We start from the raw sequence: 22,439 nt of genomic DNA on the forward strand, positions 1-22,439 counted from the left end.
GCTGATTCTAAAGTTTATGAAACTTTTGGGCTTCCCTGGTGGCACAGTGGTTGAGAATCCACCTGCCAATGCAGGGGACACGGGTACGAGCCCTGGTCCGGGAAGATCCCACATGCTGCGGAGCAACTAAGCCCGTGCACCACAGCTACTGAGCCTGTGCTCTAGAGCCCATGAGCCACAACTACTGAGCCTTCGTGCTGCAGCTACTGAAGCCCGCGAACCTAGAGCCTGTGCTCCGCAACAAGAGAAGTCACAGCAATGAGAAGCCCACGCACCACAACAAAGTGTAGCCCCCACTCTCCACAACTAGAGAAAGCCCGTGCGCAACAACGAAGACCCAACGCAGCCAAAAATAAATAAATAAATAAATTTATAAAAAAATAAAGTTTATGAAATTTTAAACAACCAGAAAATTTCTGAAAAGAAGAATAATGAAGTAAAACTAACCCTACTAGGTACTAAATCAGATTATACTACAGTAATTAAAACAATTTCATACCAACAAGTATCCATGCATGTATATGTATACATATGTATAACAAATCAATGGCACGGAAGAAAAAGTCAAATACACATAATACATTCAAAAATTTAGTATATAAATAAGACTTTATTTCAAATCAGTGGAGAGGGGGCACTCTCTAGTTACTGGTACTAGAACAACTGGGTAGCGTCTGGGGTAAAACTTGTTAGGTCCCTCTACCTTATTCCTTCCACTAAAATAAATTTTGAATGAGTAGATGATTTAAACATAAAAAATTAAACAGTAAAAGTACTAGAAGAAACTTTTTAAACCATCTCTTGTTAGGGAAGTCCTTTCTAAGCATGACTCAAAACCCAGAAATCATATATATATATATATAAAATAAAAAGTTGTAGAAGTTTGCATGGCCAGCCCCAAAGGATTATCCCTCCCTCATCATAAACAACTCTAAAAGTAAACAGTATATATATACCAGTTGTTTGCAGGAATTGGGCAGTGCAGCACAGAACTGCAATCCTTGAGAGAAGGGAAGTACATGAGATAAAATCTCACCAAGGCTTTCTTTGGAAAGGAGCACTTTCCAAAGGGCTGAGTGAGGATGTACAGTTCAAATAGAAAGCAGCAGTCTTGTTAACTGGAGGAAATAGAGATCAGAGTTCAAGGATGCTAGGGAATCTGGGACTTCCAGGACAAGGCACAGAGCGGGAAGGAGCCACACAGAAGGAGGCACAGAAATCTGCACAGAGGATCCTCAGATCGTTGGCCAAATTCTAAACCATGCCTGTATACAATGAGACTCTATGACGTGCAGTGGGAAACCCATTCTAACAAAGTTGAAAACCAAGCCTTGATATGTTCAAAGGTGATCAGTCACTAATTTAACTCTCTGCAGGAACAAAACTCAACATTTTTTAGAGGAAGATAACATATCTGGAATTTTTACATGTTATCCACAATGCTCAGCATACAATCCAAATTACTGGCTGTGTGAAACAGGAACACACTGTTCATAAAAGCAGATCCGTGCATGACCCAGATGTTGGAACTAGCAGACAAGGACTTTAAAGTATGTTAAAGGGCTTCCCTGGTGGCGCAGTGGTTGAGAGTCCGCCTGCCGATGCAAGGGACGCGGGTTCGTGCCCCAGTCCGGGAAGATCCCACATGCTGCGGAGTGGCTGGGCCCGTGAGCCGTGGCCGCTGAGCCTTCGCGTCCAGAGCCTGTGCTCCGCAACGAGAGAGGCCACAACAGTGAGAGGCCCGCGTACCGCACACACACACACAAAGAAGTTGTTCACATCTAAGAGAAATGATCCTATGTGGAAGCCCAGATCTGCAGAACAGGATGAGAAACAATCCAAAGAACTGATTTTTACAAGTGTTTTACTCCTGCTAATCTGAACTGGGAAGGAAAGGATAAGAAGTTTTACCCTCCTCTCTCGACTGGGCACTACAGAGAGATCTGGAAGAGCTGACTTTGGTAAGAATTTTTATCGTCCACTGGCTTCTGCCAGTTTACTCAGAATCCCATCTTCAGGCTCCAGAGCAAGTAGGGCATCCCAGTGGGTCTCATCTGGGTCACCAGAAACTGAAGGGGAGAAAACATAATTTTCCCTCTATCCTTCCTAGTTCTTGCCTGAGACTTTTGTAATAAAAGACAGATTAACAACAGAAAAATGAATAGAAGTTTATTAATATGTCTACCTCACGTAAACATGGGAGATACTTGGGGGGGAAAATGAGTTAACACCCCAGGTGACCTAAGCCACCAGCTTAAATGCTATCCTCAGCTAAAGATGAAAGATGTGGAGAAGTCAGTTGTGGGGAGGTTACCAGGAAAAGCATAGTTAACAAGGGTAAGAGAGGGAGGCACCCTTACAAATAGAGATTTCCTTTAAAAATGTAAATTTCCCTACAGAAGGGTAACTTCTGCTCTGTTTTTAAAGCTTCTCATGTATCTGCTATTTCTCAAAATAATCAGCTCAAAATAATCCTATGTCAAAGAAACATATTTTGGGGTGGCATATTCTGTTATCCTTCAGTACTTTTGGATGGAATGGTTAAAAACTGAGAAATGGGCTGTTTTAATGAGGAATACCAAATACTATACTATCTGTTCCCTAACTTCCAAGTAAATGTTTCTGTTTCCTAGGAGCCAGGCACAGCTCTGAGATTCCTGTTTCATTAGGTGTTAGGAGTCCCTTTTTCCAAAAACTAGAAACAACCAACTGCCCATTGACTGATGAATAAACAAAATATGGTCTCTCCATGCAATGGAATATAATTCAATCATAAAAAGGAATGAAGCACTGACACATGCTATAACATTGATGCGCCATGAAAACATTATGCTAAGTGAAAGAAGTGTGAAAATTAAACCAGAAACCTCATTTAAAATGGAGTCAGGAGGCCTGAAGGGGGAGTTCTCATGCCTCGCTACTGGATGTCAATCCCAGACCCCAATAGGAGGGGATGTACCTTGCATCTCCACAGTACTACTTTACTACCCCAGCAGAAGGAAGATTTTCTCCTCACCCAGCAACTGCCCAGCCAATGAGAGACTGTCACAATTCAGCGAGTGAAAAGCCACTACATTTCAAACTCCCAGTTTCCTCCAATGGACTCTTTGTTTATAACAGCCCCTCCCAACTCTCCTTTCTCCTCTATACAAGAACCTGCCTCTCTTTTGTTCTCTATACTTGCCTGTGGTTCGCCATGGATTGCATGTCCTGAATTGCAATTCTTTGCTGTTCCCTAATAAACCTATTTTACTGGTAAAATAATCGGCTGTTTTATTGTTTTAGGTCAACAGAAGCCAGACACAAAATGCCACGTTATATGATTCCGTATACAGGATATGTCCAGAACAGATAAACCCAAAGGGACAGAAAGTAGATTCATGGTTGTCAGGGCATGAGGGGGATGGGAGGACTGTGGGGAGATGATGGGTATAGAGTTTCTTTCAGGGGTGATGGAAATGTTCTGGAATTAGTGGTGAGGGTCGCACAACTTTATGAATACACTAAAAACACTGAACTGTACACTTTAAAGGGGTGAATTGTATATTATGTGAATTATACCTCGATTCTTTAAGAAAGACTAGTAGGAGAAGGAAAGGGCTGCAAATGGCATTTTGGTTTCATAATAAAACAAGGGATTTTCAAAAAAAAAAAAATAAGAAAGGAAGGAGGAAGGAAAAGAAAAAGAAATCTCTTTCAGTTTCTGCAGACTTCTTTCATCCCCCCATCTACCCACCCAGAGAATCTATTGTGTGCTCCCACCCAATCAGATAAAAGGCCTCTGTTTGCCTTTGAATTTGGAGCCCAGCGGGTAAAATAGAAATGGGTCCCAAGTAAAGAGAGAGGAGTCCCCGCAGCCCCACTTAGATCTGAGCCTCCCATACTAATGACTCACTTTACTCAGTAACAGCCTTCCCTTCCTGTTTACCATCTGCAAGAAAGAATAAAGTGGCACTCGTTTTTCCTTTTTCGCCAATAATTTATATATGCCAAACTTTGCAAACAATGGTTTCCTTAGCAACTTCTGACCCAGTCTCTTCAGATACAAATTGCTCTCCAGGTGAACTGTCCTTTTCCAGCCAATCTAAGTTTATTTTGAAATCTCACTTAAGACAGAAAAGTTGAGGTTTTCACAAAGGTTGGCCATGGGCAAAGCATTAGCAGGAATGCCCAGGGCTGAGGGCCAAAGGCCAAGGAAACCAGGAGTAAGTGCTTTTACCGTGTTTTAGTTTATCCTTCCATGCCCATGGTTAGTAAGGTCTGGCAGTAATGGATTTGCTTTTGAAGTTCATCAATTTGGTCTGTTTTCTCCAGTAGCGGTAAAAAAAAAAAAAAAAAAAAAGATGCATAATCCAAAATCACAGATAGGACAAATTAGGAAAAAAAAGTGGTTTTGGAAAATGTTGACTTGGGGAGTGACAATTGTAACACATCATTGTCTGGTTTTACTTTGAACCCTGGGAAAGATGATCAGACCAGGTGTCCACGCTCAGGGACCTTCTGTTCTAGAGAAAAGACGCTGCCTGGAACCCTGCCCCCTCTTTGTCACTGCATGTCACACTCAGCCCAACTCTCAGCTCTGCTCATCTCACCAGCTTTCCCCAACCAATAGTCTAGAAAAGAGACGTGTCCACTCACCCAAAGGGTAGGGTGGTCACCCGAGTACTGAGGACCAGCTGCCTGCCTTGTGCTCTCTCTCCAGACCAGGGCTGGCTTCACAGGTGAGCCAAGTATACAACCAGGGCCCTGTGCGCAGAAGGACGTGCACACTTTCCTGCATGCTCTGTGTCACCATCTTGATTCTTAATTTTTTTTTTTGGCTGCACCGCGTGGCATGCAGGATCCTAGTTCCCCAACCAGGGATTGAACCCATGCCCTCTGCAGTGGAAGTGTGGAGTCTTAACCACTGGACCGCCAGGGAAGTCCCTTGAATCTTAATTTTTGAATGAGGGGCCCTGCATTTTCATTTTATACTGGGCCCACCAAATCTGGTGGCAGGTCCTGCTTCAGAGCTGTTTAACGCAGGTCCTCAGGTGACTGGAACAGGTCAGAGTGCCCATAAAACAAGGGGCTGGCCAGCCATGGGACCCCTCCCAACAGGGAGACCCATCCCTGGCTCTAGAATCACTGTCTCGGAGCCACTTCCTAATGGAGCCTTAAACAGCTTGGTAACCGACCCCGAGACTATTTTCAGATTGGCAGCCCACCGCTGCAAGAGCAGGTCTGTTTCACGTAGCTGTGGCATTAATAGTAACAAGAGGGGCCAGTGCCAAAGGACTAGGACCTGTTGTACGCGTTCTATGCTAAAAATTCCTGGGAGGCCCAGGACCAAGTCTGTCCTTATGGTGTTACTCTAAGTGGCATGTCCTGAGCGCAAGACCTGACCATCCTCTTCATCTGTGTTGGAGCACCTCTCAGGGGTGTACAAAGGCGAAGTTTGCAGGATAGCTGGTAGCACCCAGCGGTTGGCCAGCTGTGCCTCAGTGGCCCTGGTGGATCAAACCCACAACCCAGCCTAGTCACCCTGGGCTCCAAGCCATTCCCAGCTGCGTGCCGGGATCTGAAAGGCCCTTCCTTTCCCGAGAAGCCTCTTCTGGAAGGAAGTGAAGACAGAGAGGAAACCACAAACCCTTATAACTCTAATAGCAGAGTCACCTTTTGGCCCACGGCCCCCTCCTAGAGACACGCTAGGTGGGGGTGGGGTGGAGGGATGGGGGAGGGAGCTGCATGTGCTGCATTTCATCCTGAAACCACCCTGGGGAGGGGAGGGTGTCATTCTCCCATCTTTTTTTTTTTTTTTTGTGCTACGCGGGCCTCTCACTGTTGTGGCCTCTCCCATTGTGGAGCACAGGCTCCGGATGCGCAGGCTCAGCGGCCATGGCTCACCGGCCTAGCTGCTCCGTGTCATGTGGGATCTTCCCGGACCGGGGCACGAACCTGTGTCCCCTGCATTGGCAGGCGGACTCTCAACCACTGTGCCACCAGGGAAGCCCCATTCTCCCATCTTATAAGCAACGCCATAGTGGCTGTGAGAGATGAAGCCCAGGCACTGAGAGAGGCCAGCAAAGCCGGGACAGGGACATGCTGAGTCTCTCTGACCTGGGGGCCTGAGGTGGGCCATTTGTTTCTACAGCACCTGGACCAGAGGAGCGGTGGTGTCAGCCAGGGCTGAGTTTCACTCTGCTGACAGAGGCTTCCCTCCTAAGGACACTGGTGGGGCAGGGCCCAGCCAGACCATCTGTCCCTGGGAACATTCTCTTACAGAGAAATCCAGCAAGGAAGTGACCGTGGGACCATCAACTTCTGCATCTCTGAAAAGAACTTCGTAAAAGAATGGAAGGACGCAAGCACTGTGCTTACGATCAAAGGCTCAGGGGTTTCTCAGCTCAGAGAGGACTGTCGGCAGTTTCCTTTTCCTGTCTGGGTCCCAAATTCTGCCTCCAGATTTCTCAGTTCCAAAGGCTAACTTTAAAGCCAGAATCAACCCCTACTCTCTACTATGCCTGACACCTACCCCTTGGCCCTCGCCAGGAAGGCTGGTGACCCACCAGGTCTTTGCTCCCCTAGACCGAGCTGGCAATAGCTGCAGGACTCTCAGACGCAGGCATGAGCTCTTTGCCCCCTTTTTCACCGTAATGACCACCCTGGGAGCCTATTAGGCCCCCTTAAACCTTCTGGGAACACTTAAGGCCTGAGCACTGCAAAAAGGATTAAGGCAACCGAGAAGAGGCATGTTTTTCCAATTAGTTATAAACCACCCATATTGGAACTTTTGCAAAACTGGCCACTAGCTTATGCATTATCCACGATTCCTCATTCTTTCTTTCTGCATTAGTAAGTTCACAAGGTTTTCAGGCAGACTTGGTACTAAAGGTCCATAACCATGGACTAAACATGGAATAAACCATGGCAAAATGCCTACACCAGAATCCCAACGCCAAAAGTCCCATCTTCCGTGAGCCGTGCAACGAGGGAGGAGATGGAAATTAACCTCTACCTACCAAATGTTCCCCACCTCGGGCTATTAACACAGTCCAATGCGTGCAATTACCTTTATTTTGGATTTGGATATACATTTTACTATGCGCATACGTTTTTAAAAAGATGTTCCCTGCTGACATTTCTACCCCCGTCAAGTCTGGTCCAGCCTGCCAAGAAGGGGAGACCAAGGTCCCAAGCCATGAGCTCATTCTCCTTAAAGAGCCATGTAAGAAAGGCAGGGAATGTGGGGAAAGCAGGGGAAACACCATTCTCACGTCTACAAAGTAGGTCTGACAATGGATAGGGCGGCTCTGGCAGCAGAAAGAGAACAGCAGGAATGCCAGAGCATCAGTGCCAGATACAGGCCGCCTGGTGAGCTAACAAGGTCATTCTGATTCCCCTTTTGCAGATGAGGAAACAGGCTCGAAGAGGCTGTGTGTCCCAGGCCACACACACTTTGAGTGGTGGTGGAGCTGGGCGCTGAAACCATGTTGTCTGTCTCTAGAACCTGCTTGACCCCTTATGCTGCTGCATCCAGTGGGTCCTTGTGATGGACAGAATTCTAAGATGCCCCCTCCCAAGAGTCCCACCCTTGGTGTGTACACATCTTCTCCCCAGTCATTCAATCCAACACTAATCTAGGTGTGGCTGTGAAGGGAATTTAGAGATGTAATGAAAGTCCCAAATCAGCTGACCTTGAGACAGATGGGCCTGACCTTATCGTATGAGCCCCTTAAACCGGGGCTGAGAGGACAAATGAAATCAGATTGGAAGCACGAGAAGAATTTGACACTGTTTGGGGTTTGAAGATGGGGAGGGATACATGGCAAGGAATGAGGATGGCCCAGGAGCTAAGAGCAGTCCCCAACTTACAGCCAGCAGGGGAAGGGGACCTCAGTCCTGCAAATGCAACGGTGCCGCATCAGAGAAGCTGCTGAGTTTGGGCCGATTTGTTAGGAGGCACTACAGTCCCTGACCAATGGCCCGGAGCACCAGTCCCGGCTGTCACACCTTCCAAAGACTGCACGCTCAATGCCTCTCCAGGCCTCCGAGGCCTCACGCTGCCCCTTCGGGCTCCCACAGGCCCTTAGAGCACCATTCTTTTCTGCAGGAACCAGGTAAGTGCAGTGAGAAGAGGACTGCCCTTGGAATTAGAAAATTCTGAGCAAGTCTTGAGCCTCTCAGGGCCTCACCTGCTTTAACTGCTGACCTCAGGGTGAGCCAGACAGCTCTACACCTGTGCCACCCAAGACTACCTGTAGCCATTAGCCACAAATGGCTGTTTAAATTGAAATTCATGAAAATTAAGTAGAATTAAAAATTCAGGGGCTTCCCTGGTGGCGCAGCGGTTGAGAGTCCGCCTGCCGATGCGGGGGACACGGGTTCGTGCCCCGGTCTGGAAGATCCCACGTGCCGCGGAGCGGCTGGGCCCGTGAGCCATGGCCGCTGAGCCTGCGCGTCCGGAGCCTGTGCTCCGCAACAGGAGAGGCCACAGCAGTGAGAGGCCCGCGTACCGCAAAAAAAAAAAAAAAAAAAAAAAAAAAAATTCAGTTTGGTGAGTTGGCTTGCCAGATAAAATACAGGGCTCCCAGTTAAATTTGAATTTTAGGTAAATAGATCATTTTTTAGTATAACCAAGTCCCAAATATTGCATGGGACATACTTATACTAAAAGAAGTTTTCGTTTCTCAAATTCAAATTTAATTGGCCAGCCTTATTTTGTTTTACTAATTCATTTTTCAGAACAGTTTTAGATCTACAGAAAAATAATGACAACAGCAGAGTTCCCAAGTACCTCACACCCAGCACCCATTACTACTGTCTTACATTCATATGGTACATTTGTTGCAATTAATGGACCAATGTTACTATGTTATTATTAATGAAAGTGTATACTCTATTCAGATCTCCTTAGTTTTTTCCTAGTGTCCTTTTTCTGTTCCACGATCCCATGTTACTTTGAGTCATCACGCCTCCTTAGGCTCCCCCGGATTTAAACAGCCACATGTGGTAGTGCTCAGTGTGGATCCAGAGCAGTCCAGCTTGCCCTGACCATGGCAATTTCTCAAGCTTTCCTTATTTTGATGACCTTGGCAGTTCTGCAGAATGTTTAGTAGAATGTCCCTCAACTGGGATTTGTCTGATGGTTTTCTCACGAGGAGACCAGGGGTTATGGGTTTGGGGGAGGAAGATCACAGAGGTTAAGTGCTGTTTTCGTCACATCAGACCAAGGGCACATGCCTTCTTTCTTTCCTTTTTTTTTGGCCACGCAGCACGGCATGCGGGATCTTAGTTCCTCAACCAGGGATTGAACCCATGCCTCTTGCAGTGAAAGCATAGAGTCCTAACCACTGGAGCACCAGGGAATTCCCAAAGGGCACATGCTTTCAACATGACTTACCACAGCTGATGTTGACCTTGATCACCTGGTTGAGGTGTGTTTGTCAGGTTTCCTCCACTGTGTTTACTCTTATCCTCCTCCCCCCACCCCGACGGTGTCCTCTCTGGAATGGAGTTACCACACACCGCCCGTGCTTAAGGAGTGGGAGGCCTCCTGTTTTTTGTTTTTGGGGTTTTTTTTACGGTACGCGGGCCTCTCACTGCTGTGGCCTCTCCTGTTGCGGAGCACAGGCTCCGGACGCGCAGGCTCAGCGGCCATGGCTCACGGGCCCAGCCGCTCCGCGGCATGTGGGATCCTCCTGCACCGGGGCACAAACTCGTGTCCCCTGCATCGGCAGGCGGACTCTCAACCACTGCGCCACCTGGGAAGCCCATCCTGTATTTTTATTTACTAAATTTGGCAACCCTATCAGTGGTACCCACCACATGTCAAGTGCTCAGTAGCTACCTGAGGCCAGTGGCTACCATAGTGGACAGCATCAAGACAAAGCACACAGGCTGTCCAAACATGGGTTGTTCACGTACCACCCCCCACTACCGTTCACTTAACATTTTCCTGTAAATGCACTCACTTTTAAAAAAAGGAAACGGAATATCACTACCTTACGACATCATTAGCAGCAGCGCAGCACCGAGGGTGCCTCAGGACGTCCAAGAGTGCTTGTAGGTGGTCCGGCCCAGTTCCTCCCTGTTGGCTTTTTCCACCCTCTGTTTCTCCTCCTCTTCAGGGAAGCTGGGAGGTGAGTGGCCCCCTTGGTCCTGGTCCTATGGGCTCCCGAGTTCTTCATTTGTCCTTCCTCTGGCCAAGGCCCATTTCCCCTGGACGCAGGATCCCCAACCGAGGAGGCAAAGCGCTCGGCAGTCAACGAGTGCGGGGGCAGCTCTGACTTCCGCCAGGTGCCTCCAAGCTAAGAAGCTGTAGATCTGCAGCTGCTACACCTGGTTGATTATAAGACTTGCCTGGAGAGCTTTCTAATGCTTATATTTTCCTGAGCCCCACCCATGCGGATTCAAATTAAAGACGTTGGCAGACCAGTATTCATAGCAGCACTATTTACAATACAGTAGCCAAGACATGGAAGCAACCTAAATGTTCATACACAGATGAATGGAGAAAGAAGATGTGGTGTATATATATATATATATATATATATATATATATATATACGATGGAATAATACTCAACCATAAAAAGGAATGAAAGGACTTCCCTGGTGGCACAGTGGTTAAGAAGCCGCCTGCCAATGCAGGGGACATGGGTTCGAGCTCTGGTCCGGGAAGATCCCACATGCTGTGGAGCAACTAAGCCCGTGCGCCACAACTACTGAGCCTGGCTCTAGAGCCCATGAGCCACAACTACTGAAGCCCTCACGCCTAGAGCCCATGCTCTGCAACAAGAGAAGCCACTGCAATGAGAAGCCCATGCACTGCAACAAAGAGTAGGCCCCACTCGTCGCAACTAGAGAAAGCCTGTGTGCAGCAAGAAAGACCCAACGCGGCCAAAAATAAATAAAAATTTTTAAAAAAAGAATGAAATAATTCCATTTGCAGCAACATGGATGGACCTAGAGATTATCATACTAAATGAAGTAAGTCAGAAAGAGAAAGACAAATACCATATGATATCACTTATATGTGGAATCTAAAATATGACACAAATGAACTTATCCACAAAACGGAAATAGACTCACAGACACAGAGGACAAACTTGTGGTTACCAAGGGGAGGGCGGGGTGGGGGAGGGATGGATTGGGAGTTTGGGGTTAGCAGGTGCAAACTATTATATATAGGATGGATAAACAACAAGGTCCTACAGGGAACTATATTCAATATCCTGTGATAAACATAACGGAAAAGAATATGAAAAAGAATGTATATGTATAACTGCAGAAATTAACACGACATTGTAAATCAACTATACTTCAATTAAATAGATAAATAAAGATGTGGGTAGAGAAGAGGCTAAAAGCAGCCCAGTGGGGCTGGTAATCAGCCCTGAGGCTGCCGTGCAGGAGGCCCAGGCTGGGCGGTTCTCTGGGAAAGTCTGCAACCAGAGGCAGCGCAGTTGTACCCTGAAGACCCCAGGGCAGGGCCTGAGTCTGACTGACGTTTTAAAACAAGCACTACCTGTTTGATGAGAAGTTCTGGTTCTGCTTCTTCCTCAGTGGACACAGAATTAGGTGCTAACAGACCCTTCAGAGAAACTCCTCTCCTCGTCCTTCTTGCCCAGGTGGAAGAGAAGCTTACTTAGTATTTTGTTATTTTCAGGTGCTAGAGCCTCATTGTTTCTTCTTTCTTCTTCTTTTTCTGGCCCATAACACATCTCTGGTCCCCTTGGATCAGGGACAGAGCTAGACTGCATCCCCTCTGGGTTGCCACCCATTGTATTTTGGGAGATTAACTTGTTTCTTGGGATCCACACGTTCACAGATGGAAAGGAACTGCTCTCAGGATGAATTACGTCCAGACCCTCCCCCCACCAGACATAGATAATTTAGATAATGAGATTTGGCTGAGATGTGGGACTGAGTTGTGCTGTAAATGGGATGAGATCTTCGGGGACCTTGGGACCAGGTGAATGTATTTTGCATTTGGGATGGACGTGCATCTTTGTGGGGCAGAGGGCAGGCTGGGTAGGCTGAATGCCCTGCCCCAAAGGTGTCCATGTTCTAACCCCTGGAACTTGTAAAAATACATTACCTTTCAAGGCAAAGGGGACTTTGCAGATGTGATTGGAGATGGGGAGATTGCCCTGGTGAGCCTAATCTAATCACAGGAGTCCTTAAAAGTAGGGAAATTTCTTGGGCGGTAAGAAGGAGAGATGAGGCAGAGTGGGAGGGCAGAGAGACAACCACATGTCTTTTGTTCATGTGACTTTTCGTGTCACCGAGCCTGGAACTTCTCAGGAAGTGCTTGGTGACAGAAAGAACAGTGAAGTGAAAATGTTTTGAGCACCTGCTAAGACTGGATTCTATAACAGCCACGTAGACAAGTTACTTCACCTCTCTGACCCCAAACCATCCCTTTTCTACAGATAACAGAAATAAGGCTCAGAGAGGTGAAGTGACTCACCCAAGGTCACCCAGTTAATAAACAGCAGGGCTGAGATTCAAAAGTGGGACCATCAGAACCCATCTGGTTGCCAAACTCTACCCACCCCATTAGGGCTTGGCGATAATGGGCGAAACTGCCGGGGTGGACAGCCTCGAAACTGCTCGTGGCCCCATTTGTTCCTTTGCTTCCTTCTGTGGCTTTTCATTCAGGTCACTGGCTGTCAGCCCGTTTCTGATGGAACGGGGCAGCTCTGCCCGGGACAGACCAGCAGAGGGTGCTAGCACCGAAGAGTAAAGACCTAACGTTCCCAGAGGATCTGACGAGTTTCTCAGAATGAAGGCCCTGGCCACTTCTCCCACAGCGAGGGACACCAACTGGCCTGAGACCCGTCTCTGCCATAGCCTACTGGCCAGATGTCCTGGGGCAAAGGGCTCCATTCCTTGGTGGCACTTTTCCCAGAGGAGGGGGAAAGCACCTCCCAGGGGCACTGACACAGAATGAAGTAACACAAGGGAAAGCTCCTAGCCCAGTCCCTGGCGTGCAACCCTTGCTTGAATTTGCATTCTTTATCAAGAGATGTTCCATGATTCTCATAGGACTATAATTTCAGATTCTGCCCAAACCACATGAATCTTTTATTTTGACTCAGCTGTCTCTCTCCTTTTCCTTTTATGTTTTTTACCAAGTCTTCCCTATTTGTACTTCAGAGGGCTCTCAAACATTCTGGCATGCACCCTCAGGCCAATTATAAACTACCAAAGAAGCTTGATTCAAAAGGCCCTCTTAGACGGCCTGTCACGGGGCTCCTGGCATTTGGAAACTCTGGAGTGCTGAGTGTAAATTCAAGAACATGGTGCCTTTCCACGTGTGTTTCCTCTGCCTTCCTACCTAAAAACCAGCCATTCACGGAACATTTACTGACTGCCGTGTGTGCTATGCATGTACGGAGACAGATAAATAAGATACAGTCACATCACCGGAGGCCCCTCCGACAGGGACAGAGATACTAACAGACATTTCAGAACAATTTATGTGTCTGTCTACAAACCGCACTGGGAAGGGGCATCTAATCCAGTTTCCATGACCCTACCACGTACCATCCACTTCACAGACTGACCTCCAAGCCCAAGGTCAGGGCTTCCCTGGTGGCGCAGTTGTTGAGAGTCCGCCTGCCGATGCAGGGGACACGGGTTCGTGCCCCGGTCCGGGAAGATCCCACATGCCGCGGAGCGGCTGGGCCCGTGAAGCCATGGCCGCTGAGCCTGCGCGTCCGGAGCCTGTGCTCCGCAACGGGAGAGGCCGCAACAGTGAGAGGCCCGCGGACCGCAAAAAAAAAAAAAAAAAAAAAAAAAAGCCCAAGGTCAGATAGGCAAGAGCAGGACCAGGACTGCTCAGGTGTGGCTAAGCCTCTCTCTCCCTCATCCTCAGCAGGCAGGGGCCCCTGAAAGTCATCCTTTGCACAGGCTCCACGATGTCTGCTAAATGTAGGTCACTATGGCCGAGGATGTGTGTTTTCCCCTCATCCTGACACACAGGCAGCTGCTCAGTGAATCTGGACCATGACCTGAGGTTTAGTAACACCAGCCTAGCCCATCTGGTGACCCAGCGGATTTCAGGGCCGCGCAGTCGCAGCTGGATCCCTGGGGTTCGAAGATGATTCTGTCCGCGGTGTGTTCCCCAGGTTCTTTGCCTTCTCACCATTAAATCACACACAACAGGCCAGGAGACAAAACACTCGACTTTTTCATGTGGCCATTCCTTCTCCTTCCTGCTTCACCTGATGCATAAGAATTTTGCGGTAAAACTTCAGCTTTACAAGAATAGGCAACAGAAAGAATTAGGGAACTCAGTGATCCAAAACTAGCTAAATGAGGGTTTTTTGTTTTTTTTTTTTCTTATAATGTAAAGCAGTTCCAAGAAAAGTGAAGTCACAGCCCAGGGTGCTTATTTTCAGTTCTTAGAAAAGAGCCAATTTCAAAAGGGAAGCTTTGCAGCCAGAGCACACAGCCTGCCCTTGTCTGGTGAGGGGAGCTTGCTGATAAACCAGCTTTGATTTGGCATCAGGAAACTAAAACCCCCGCCCGAGATGCATTTTCATTGGTGATGTCAAGGAGGAAACGCTAGCCGAAACAGTGAGAGTTCTTAATATTCAGGGAAACCGCAACAGCTCAGCTAACAGCTAACATGCTGAGATGGCACACCGCCAGCTCGGAGCCACCGGGAGCCGTCGGCAGTCTGCGCGGACTGTCGGAAAAACATGGGGCACCCTCGTTTTCCCACCTCCCACACTCCTGAGGTTGTTCACTGCCCAGGCGACGATATCGGCCCAATCAGCGATTTTCAATCAGGCATTTGTTACCAGAAGTTAGGTGAGGACGAAGTGGGCAGGATATGGTTCTCAGCAGCCTGGGTCAGTCTTCTAGCAGAAGAGCAGGCGTCACATAAGGGAACCTCAGTAGGGTCGACTTCGGTGTCAAGGTCTTCGGGAGGCTACCACACACCCAGCTCAGGGGCTACTACTGGGAAACCCACACTAGTTTTGGAATAGTGTTGACCTAAGAATTCTATAATAGAGATGCCATGGACTACATCAAAATTAAATGTCAATGTAATCAAAAGCAACTGGTCAATCGTCCCAGCCAGAAGGAGCCTAAGGAGACAAGATGACTCCATGTCATAGGGTGTCCTGGATGGGATCCTGGAACAGAAAAAGGACATTAGGAAAAACACTAAGGGAATCTGAATAAAGGATAGAGTTTGGTTAATAACATCTCAGTGTTGGTTCACTAATTGTAACCAATGTGTCATATTCATGTAAGATGTTAATAAAGGAAACAGGGTGCAGGTGTATGGGAACTCTTTGTATTGTCTTTGCAATTTTTCTGTGGATCTAAAGCTATTCTAAAAGTATATAGGGAATTCCCTGGCAGTCCAGTGGTTAGGACTCTGCACTTTCACTGCCGAGGGCCTAGGTTCAATTCCTGGTCGGGGAACTAAGATCCCACAAGCCGTGTGGTGTGGCCAAAAACAAGAAAAAAGTAAAAATAATAAAAATATATAAAATTTTAAAGAGGCAACTAATGGATGTGAGTAGGAACTTACTGCTCTTCCCAGCAACAATCATTTGGGGCCTACCATGTGCCAGACACATGTAAAAGTGATTTACACACACCTTCACAACAGTGCTGTGAGCTCGGCATAATCTACATTTTATAGATAAGGAAACTAAAGCACAGAGAAGGTAGGTAACTTGCTCTCAGCCACACAGCAAGTTTAATGACAAATGAAGGGCTTGGGTTTACACACCCCTTCACAACAGTGCTGTGAGCTCAGTATAATCTACATTTTATAGATAAGGAGACTAAAGCACAGAGAAGGTAGGTAACTTGCTCTCAGTCACACAGCAAGTTTAATGACAAATGAAGGGCTTGGGGGCTTCCCTGGTGGCGCAGTGGTTAAGAATCCACCTGCCAATGCAGGGGACATAGGTTCGAGCCCTGGTCTGGGAAGATCCCACATGCCGCGGAGCAACTAAGCTCGTGTGCCACAACTACTGAGCCTGCTCTCTAAGCCCACGAGCCACAACTACTGAGCCCATGCGCCTAGAGCCTGTGTTCCACAATGATAAGCCACGGCAATGAGAAGTCTGTGCACTGCAACGAAGAGTAGACCCCGCTCGCTGCAACTAGAGAAAGCCCACATGCAGCAACAAAGACCCAACGCAGCCAAAAATAAATTTATTATAAAAACAAAAAAACAGTGCACACTTTCCAATTTCCCCACCTTTAAAAGAAAATGCTAGAGTTTAAAACTATGGCACATCCAAAACACTGACAACATCAAATGTTGGTGAGGCTGCAGAACAAGAACTCCGTACACTGCTGATGGGACAGCAAAATGGTGCAGCCACGTTGGAAGATAGCGCTACAGATTGAATATGTCCCCTCCAAAGTGCTATAGACTGAATATGTATTCTCCCTAACCCAAATTCATACGTTGAAACCTAGCCCCCAGTGTAATGGTATAGAGGTGGGGCCTTTGGGAGGTGAACGGGATCAGTGCCCTTACAGGAGACCCCAGGGAGCAACCTTGCCCCCTGGTACCCTGTGAGGACACAGTGAGAGGACAGCCACCTGTGAAACAGGAAGCAGCACCTTGACTTTGGCCTCCAGAACTTTGAAAAGTAAATGTCGGATGTTTTTAAGCCCCAGCTCTATGGTGTTTAGTTATGGCAGTCTGAGACAGTCTGGCCGTTTCTCACAAGGCTAGACACAGGCTGACCGTGTAACCAACAATCACGCTCCCAGGCATTTACCCTGGTATGTTGAAAACCTATGTCCACACAAAATCTGCACACGAGTGTTTACAACAGCCCTATTAATAATTGCCAAAAACTGGAATCAAGCAGATGTCCTTCAATAAGTGAATGGATAAACAAACTAGGGTACATCCATCCAGTGGAGGATTAGGATAAAAAGAAATGAGCTATCAAGCTACAAAACTACGTGGAGGAACCTTAAATGCATATTGCTAACTGAAAGAAGCTGGTCTGAAAAGGCTATAGACTGTGTGATTCCAACTATATAACATCCTGGAAAAGGCAAACTATGGAGACAGTAGAAAAATCAGTGGTTGCCAGGGGTTACGGTGGAGGGAAGGATGATTAGGTGGAGCACAGAGGACTTTTAGGGCAACAAAACTATTCTGTATGATACTGTAACAGTGGATACGCGATATTATGCCTATTGTACGTCACAAAGCATGACCCCTAAGTAAACAATGGACTTTAATTAATAATAACGTATCAATGCTGGCTCATCGATTTTAACAAAGGTACCACACCAGTACAAGATGTTAATAACAGGGGAAACTGAGGGAGGGCATGTAAAGGTCATCTCTATAGGTTCTGATCTTTTTTGTTTTTCTAGAAATCTAAGCCGCCTAAAAAATAAAATCTATTTTAAAAAATACGGCATAGAAAACAATTTACTAGTGGTAGAGATAAATAATCCAGCAAAACTCCATAGCAATGAGGAACATAACCCGACCCCCTTGATATTTACAGCAAAGTGAAGGTTGTGTAAGAAGTGAAGAGCTGCCACCCAACACTGAACACAATCACAACAGAAGGACATTCCCTACCAAAAACAACATAAAGACTCTAACCAGGAGGCTGCCTCCTCACAGCATCTCACCAAAAGTTATGAGGCAGAAGTTTAGTTCATGCCTGGAAGTTGTTCTTAGTCTTGATTTTTAGTTTCAACAAGAAATCCTGAAAGTGTTTCAACAGCCCTAAGTGAAGGAAGAAGGGCAGACATCGTCGTCCGCATCTGCAGGGAATGGACCTTACACATTTAGGGCTGAGTGGTGTCTGAAGCAGAAAGAGGGCTGTGTCTTTGAGAGGCCCCAGTGCCTGCAGTTAGAAAATGCCGTTTGACTTGCAAACTGGATACGGAGCTGTTGATGGAGAAGACTGCCGAGCCATGAGGTCATTCCTTTTTTATGCAGCCTCTTTTCCTGCCCATAACCACACACTTTACTCTCTTCTGACAATGACTGAGGTTCAAATTCTGCCTCGTAAAGTAGGGTTGCAGTGGTAATGGAAAAAGTATCATCACTTGTAAAACTTGGAAAATGCAACATGAGATTTCTGTGTGCTTTAGAGAGAGAGAATTAACACACATAAAGCAAAAAAAAAAAAAAAAAAAAAAGGAGAGGAAAAAGAGAACAAAACATCTGCTTTTCATCAGCAAACAGTCATAGCAAGGGGCAGCAGGGGCTGAGTTCACTGGAGTGTCCCAGCATTTAGAAATCCTACATCCAGACTCCTCGAAGCAAAGCTCTCTGATAAACTTTTGAGAAATACATATTGAGTGATGTCCATGAAATCCATACGGTATAAGAACCTAAGTTGTTTCTGAATTTCGGCTGTTTTTATCGACGTTTCCAACATCCTCTAAGGAATATTCCTGTGTAAATCTTCCACTTCCAGCTCCCACATGCTTTCATGGAGGGGATTATCAGAAAGATCTGTCATCTTCACAGCCTGCAGGCATGGCTCCGGTTTGCAGGCCTGAACCACTCCCATCACCATCACATACTTTCCTAGAAGAAGAAAAGCTCAGTGGTAAAGTTCACATTGATAGAGAAGATAAAAACAAAACAGACACCTGAAGTCCTTGAGAGGGCTTAAATTTATCAGGGAGGCAAACTGGAGACAAAAAAAAAGCAGAGAGTAGATACCAAAGTGCCAAGGCAGCTAGTGGTCAAAATACATATATTGCCAACAAATTCCGCATTTAACCTGGAGAATGACATTTGTATCCTCTTTGGTTTCTGGTTTTAAAATGCTAAAACAGGGACTTCCCTGGTGGCGCAGTGGACAGGACTCCGCACTTCCAGTGCAGGGGACCCGGGTTCGATCCCTGGTCAGGGAACTAGATCCCACATGCATAACACAACTAAGAGTTCACGTGCCCCAACTAAGGAGCCAGTGAGCCGCAACTAAGACCCCACACAACCAAATAAACAAATATTAAAATAAAATAAAATGCTAAAACGAAATCACAGCACACTGCATAAAGCTATCACGCCCAAAGAGTGGAAGAGTCTCTCACATCAGAGGAAGAGTTGTAATTAGACAGACTGCTCTAAGGCGGGGCCTGAAAACCCGAGCTTTTCTCTTCTCCCTGTTCCTTGCTCCATGCCAGAGCCTGTGACTAGTCTCTGTGCACAGGACTGGTCCCCCTTCTGCAAAGACAACCCCTGACAGCCCCAAAGCAAATCCAATTTTCCCTTTATGTTGCCAAAAGAGCTGGGCAGGTGGTAGCACCCCCATGCCACCGTTATTGCAACTGCCTGGGACCAATGCCTGCCACCTCCTGCCGCCAGCTGGGCATACACAAGCAAATCAACAAGAGGGCAGGCTGCCATCACAAGGATCTAGTGACATATTAACCACGACGCTATTCCCATTCCCTTGGGGAAGTGGCTCTCCTTGAAAGCAAAAATGGCCAGTCTTAACCACACAAAACTCAACTGTGTAAAAAACCCCAAACACAGCAGGAAGAGCAGGCACGTCGCCAGCCCCCACTGAGTGCCCCTGCGACGCTGCTTTAATCACACTGCTTCCAACATCAGGACTGGGTTTGTACTCGGGCCTGGGGCTCTGACTGAAGGAAGCCAGGCAGGCTGACACCTTACCCTCTGGTCTATCAGCTCCTGGCACGGCGTACTAAGGTTTCCCTGAGCCCATCCCTACATTCTACCTGAGCAAGTAACGTGGGGTTCCTCAGCGACAGAGGCTCATTCTGAAAATACACTTGTCATACCCTCTGAATGGGCCTAAAAAGCTGGTGGAGATGGAGCCCTCAGAAAATGACTGAAGACCCTGGAAAGGAAGAACAAGCCCACAGACAGGCCCAACAGGCGAGGTAAATACGGAATCCACATACTCAAAACCTACATACACCAAGGCGTATAACACAACTATATGGGTGAACTCAAAGGCCTGAGCTCTTTCCTCCCGAGAACAGACCACCTGGTTACTAGTCTGGTTCATTCTACCCACACTCTCTCCCCCAGCCAGAGTCTCTCTCCACTGCCTCTCCTTCTCCTTCCCCATCACGCCCCTCCCTTCTATCAGGCCTTCACCCCGACCATACAGGCCTGGATCAGTTGTCCCTCTTCTGCGCCCACGACATCACTTTGTGTTTCAGTGGCCTGCTTACTCTTCAGGCTCCCTACCTGAAGCCAGTGTCAGACTTGTCAATCAAGCCCTGGTATTAATTAGCAAGAGGAAATGGTACGGCCCAGGACACAGGCCAGTAGGTAAGTCAGATGGGTTCACCAACGTGCAATGCCCACTCAGGTACCTACTGGTGCCAACCTTATGCCAGGGCTGGGGCCAGACATGGGAGACAGCCCCAGCTTGCCTTCAAAGAGCATTGCCTGGGGACCAGCACACCAAACGGCTCGTGCTACATGCTACGCCAAGGGTGGCAAACTTTTTCTGTAAAGGGCCAGATACTAAATATTTCAGGCTTTGAGGCCATCGCGTCTCTGTTGCAACTATTCAGATCTGTAGCTGTAATGGGAAAACAGCCCTAGACAATACCTAAATGACGGTGCTCCAATAAAACTTTACTTATGGACACGGATATTTGAATTTCATATATTGATACTTTTCCCATGTCATGAAATCTTCTTCTGTTTTTTTTTAACCATTTGAAAACATTTTTAGCTCATGGGCCGTGCAAAAACAGGTGGCAGCCTGTAGTTTGCCGATCTTGTGCTAGACTAACATTGCAATGGAGGGCAGACAGAGAGGGAGGCTGAAGGATGGCGCCAGGGTGGGGTGACAAGCGTGCAGGAGCACTGCCTAGTAAAAAAACATCAGTCACTATGGCCTAGGAGCTGTGGTAAGGACATTTTTAAAATGTATTGAATCCACACAACAGGCAGGAATTACTGGTCCCTTTGGTAAGGGGTCCAGAAAGGTTAAGAAAAGTGCTCCTGGGAGCTCAGCCGGAAAGGGCCAGGGCCAGAAAAAGTTCAACCCAATACTGAGAATGGTTGTCAGAAAGACACAGAGCCCGCCCTGCCATAGTCTGGCCCAGTGGTTCTCAAAGTGTGGCCCCCGGGCCACCGGCACCAGCAGCACCTGGAAGCTGGTTAGAAATGCAAATTCTCAGCCCCGCCCAGACAACAGACTCAAACTCTGAGGGTGGTGCCCAGCCGTCAGTTTTAACAAGCCCTCAGGGTGAGTCTGATGCATGCTCGAATTTGCGCACCACTGGTTTAAAAGGAAACAGTAGTGAACTACAGCCTAAGACAGTCCCACGAAGGAGGGGTACAGCAGGGCTCCTCATTCCTGGGAACTGGGGAGAGCTTCCCAAAGGAAGGTACATTTGAGTAGAGTCGTTAGGGATGAACCAAGTTCCCCACTATGATATTTTCCAAAACTTGATAGGGAGAAAAAAAAATCACCCGTGGGGAATAAAAACTTGATAGGGAGAAAAAAAATCACCCGTGGGGAAGGGACTCTGTTAACAAATACACATGCTGGGGGGTCCCTCCCCCGGAGACTCCAGCCGGGAGGGCTGGTGGAGTCCTCGGAAACTATTTTTTGAATGGGCTGCAGGTGATGCTTATCATCAGAACTGCTTGGGTGGCGCTTGGCTGGGGAGGGGAGGGAAGAAAGGGTATCGAGGCGGGGAACCAGCACCGCAAACACCGGGAAGTGGGACGGCCAGGCCCCGCCCCCGGGCGGTACAAACCCAGGGTCAGCCGCGGTGTCGACTCCGGCTGTTACCTGGGACGAGGCAGGGCCGCCCGCGCGGCACCCGCTCCAGGCCGCAAACCGAGAAGGCCCCGCTCGGGTCCCGCAGCCGCGCCTCGCCGCCGCCCGCCGCCAGCACCGTGCCCTGCATCCATACGGCCGTCAGCTCCAGCGGCCCACGGCCCGCCGCCTCCCGCGACAGCCGCCACGCGCCCGGGCAGCCCTCCGCGTCGCGCCGCAGCTGCTCCGCCAGAACCTTGAGCGGCGGCGACCGCGGCAGCCTCACAGACGTGGGGCACCCGCCGGGCGAGGAGGCAGTGGGCGCCGCCGCCATTCTGCCCCGCCTCCTCTTTCCCGCCAACCTTGATGAGCGGCGAGACCCGGTCCGCAGCCACCAATCAGGGCGCGCTGGCGGAGCCGGCCAGTGGTCGGCGTTGGGAGGCGGGGCCGCCGGACAGAGCGGCCCCACTCCCACCCCAGGAGTGCGCAGGCGTACGTAAAGAAAATAACCGACCCGCAAGCTAGGAATGGATGAAATGAATTAAAAGAGAAAAAATAAATGGAGGGAGGTACAGAACTCCCTGTTTCCAGGCACCTCAAAATTTGGCGTGCACGCAAATCATCTGGAGAATGTGAGTATTCATCTTTATATCGCCTTGCCTAGTACGGTTCTCTGAGGCTAACAAATAACGTGCAAATACGGAAATGGATTGTAGCAATGGTG

At 48.0% G+C, this 22,439-nt stretch overlaps 1 protein-coding gene across 4 annotated transcripts in view; it reads right to left on the minus strand.

Moving 5' to 3' along the window:
* RMI2 (RecQ mediated genome instability 2) overlaps nucleotides 1-22,049 on the minus strand; it is a 34,845-nt gene extending 12,796 nt beyond the window's left edge. Inside the window, exons 1-3 of one of the 4 annotated variants that reach the window (XR_009559009.1) lie at nucleotides 21,749-22,049; nucleotides 17,631-18,540; nucleotides 14,671-15,133 (exon numbers count right to left, since the gene is read on the minus strand). Coding sequence is in view for 1 of the 4 variants with exons in the window: in XM_030883956.3 (XP_030739816.1) it covers nucleotides 18,392-18,540; nucleotides 21,749-22,049 (450 nt within the window). In the remaining 3 variants the exon portion in view is untranslated. Of the gene's footprint in view, nucleotides 1-14,670; nucleotides 15,134-16,156; nucleotides 18,541-21,748 lie in introns of those variants that run through there. The other 3 variants (XR_009559007.1, XR_009559008.1, XM_030883956.3) reach the window with 3 other exon arrangements.
* Nucleotides 22,050-22,439: the final 390 nt, after the last annotated feature.

This window comes from Globicephala melas, chromosome 15 (assembly GCF_963455315.2).
Source record: "Globicephala melas chromosome 15, mGloMel1.2, whole genome shotgun sequence".
NCBI lineage: Eukaryota > Metazoa > Chordata > Mammalia > Artiodactyla > Delphinidae > Globicephala > Globicephala melas.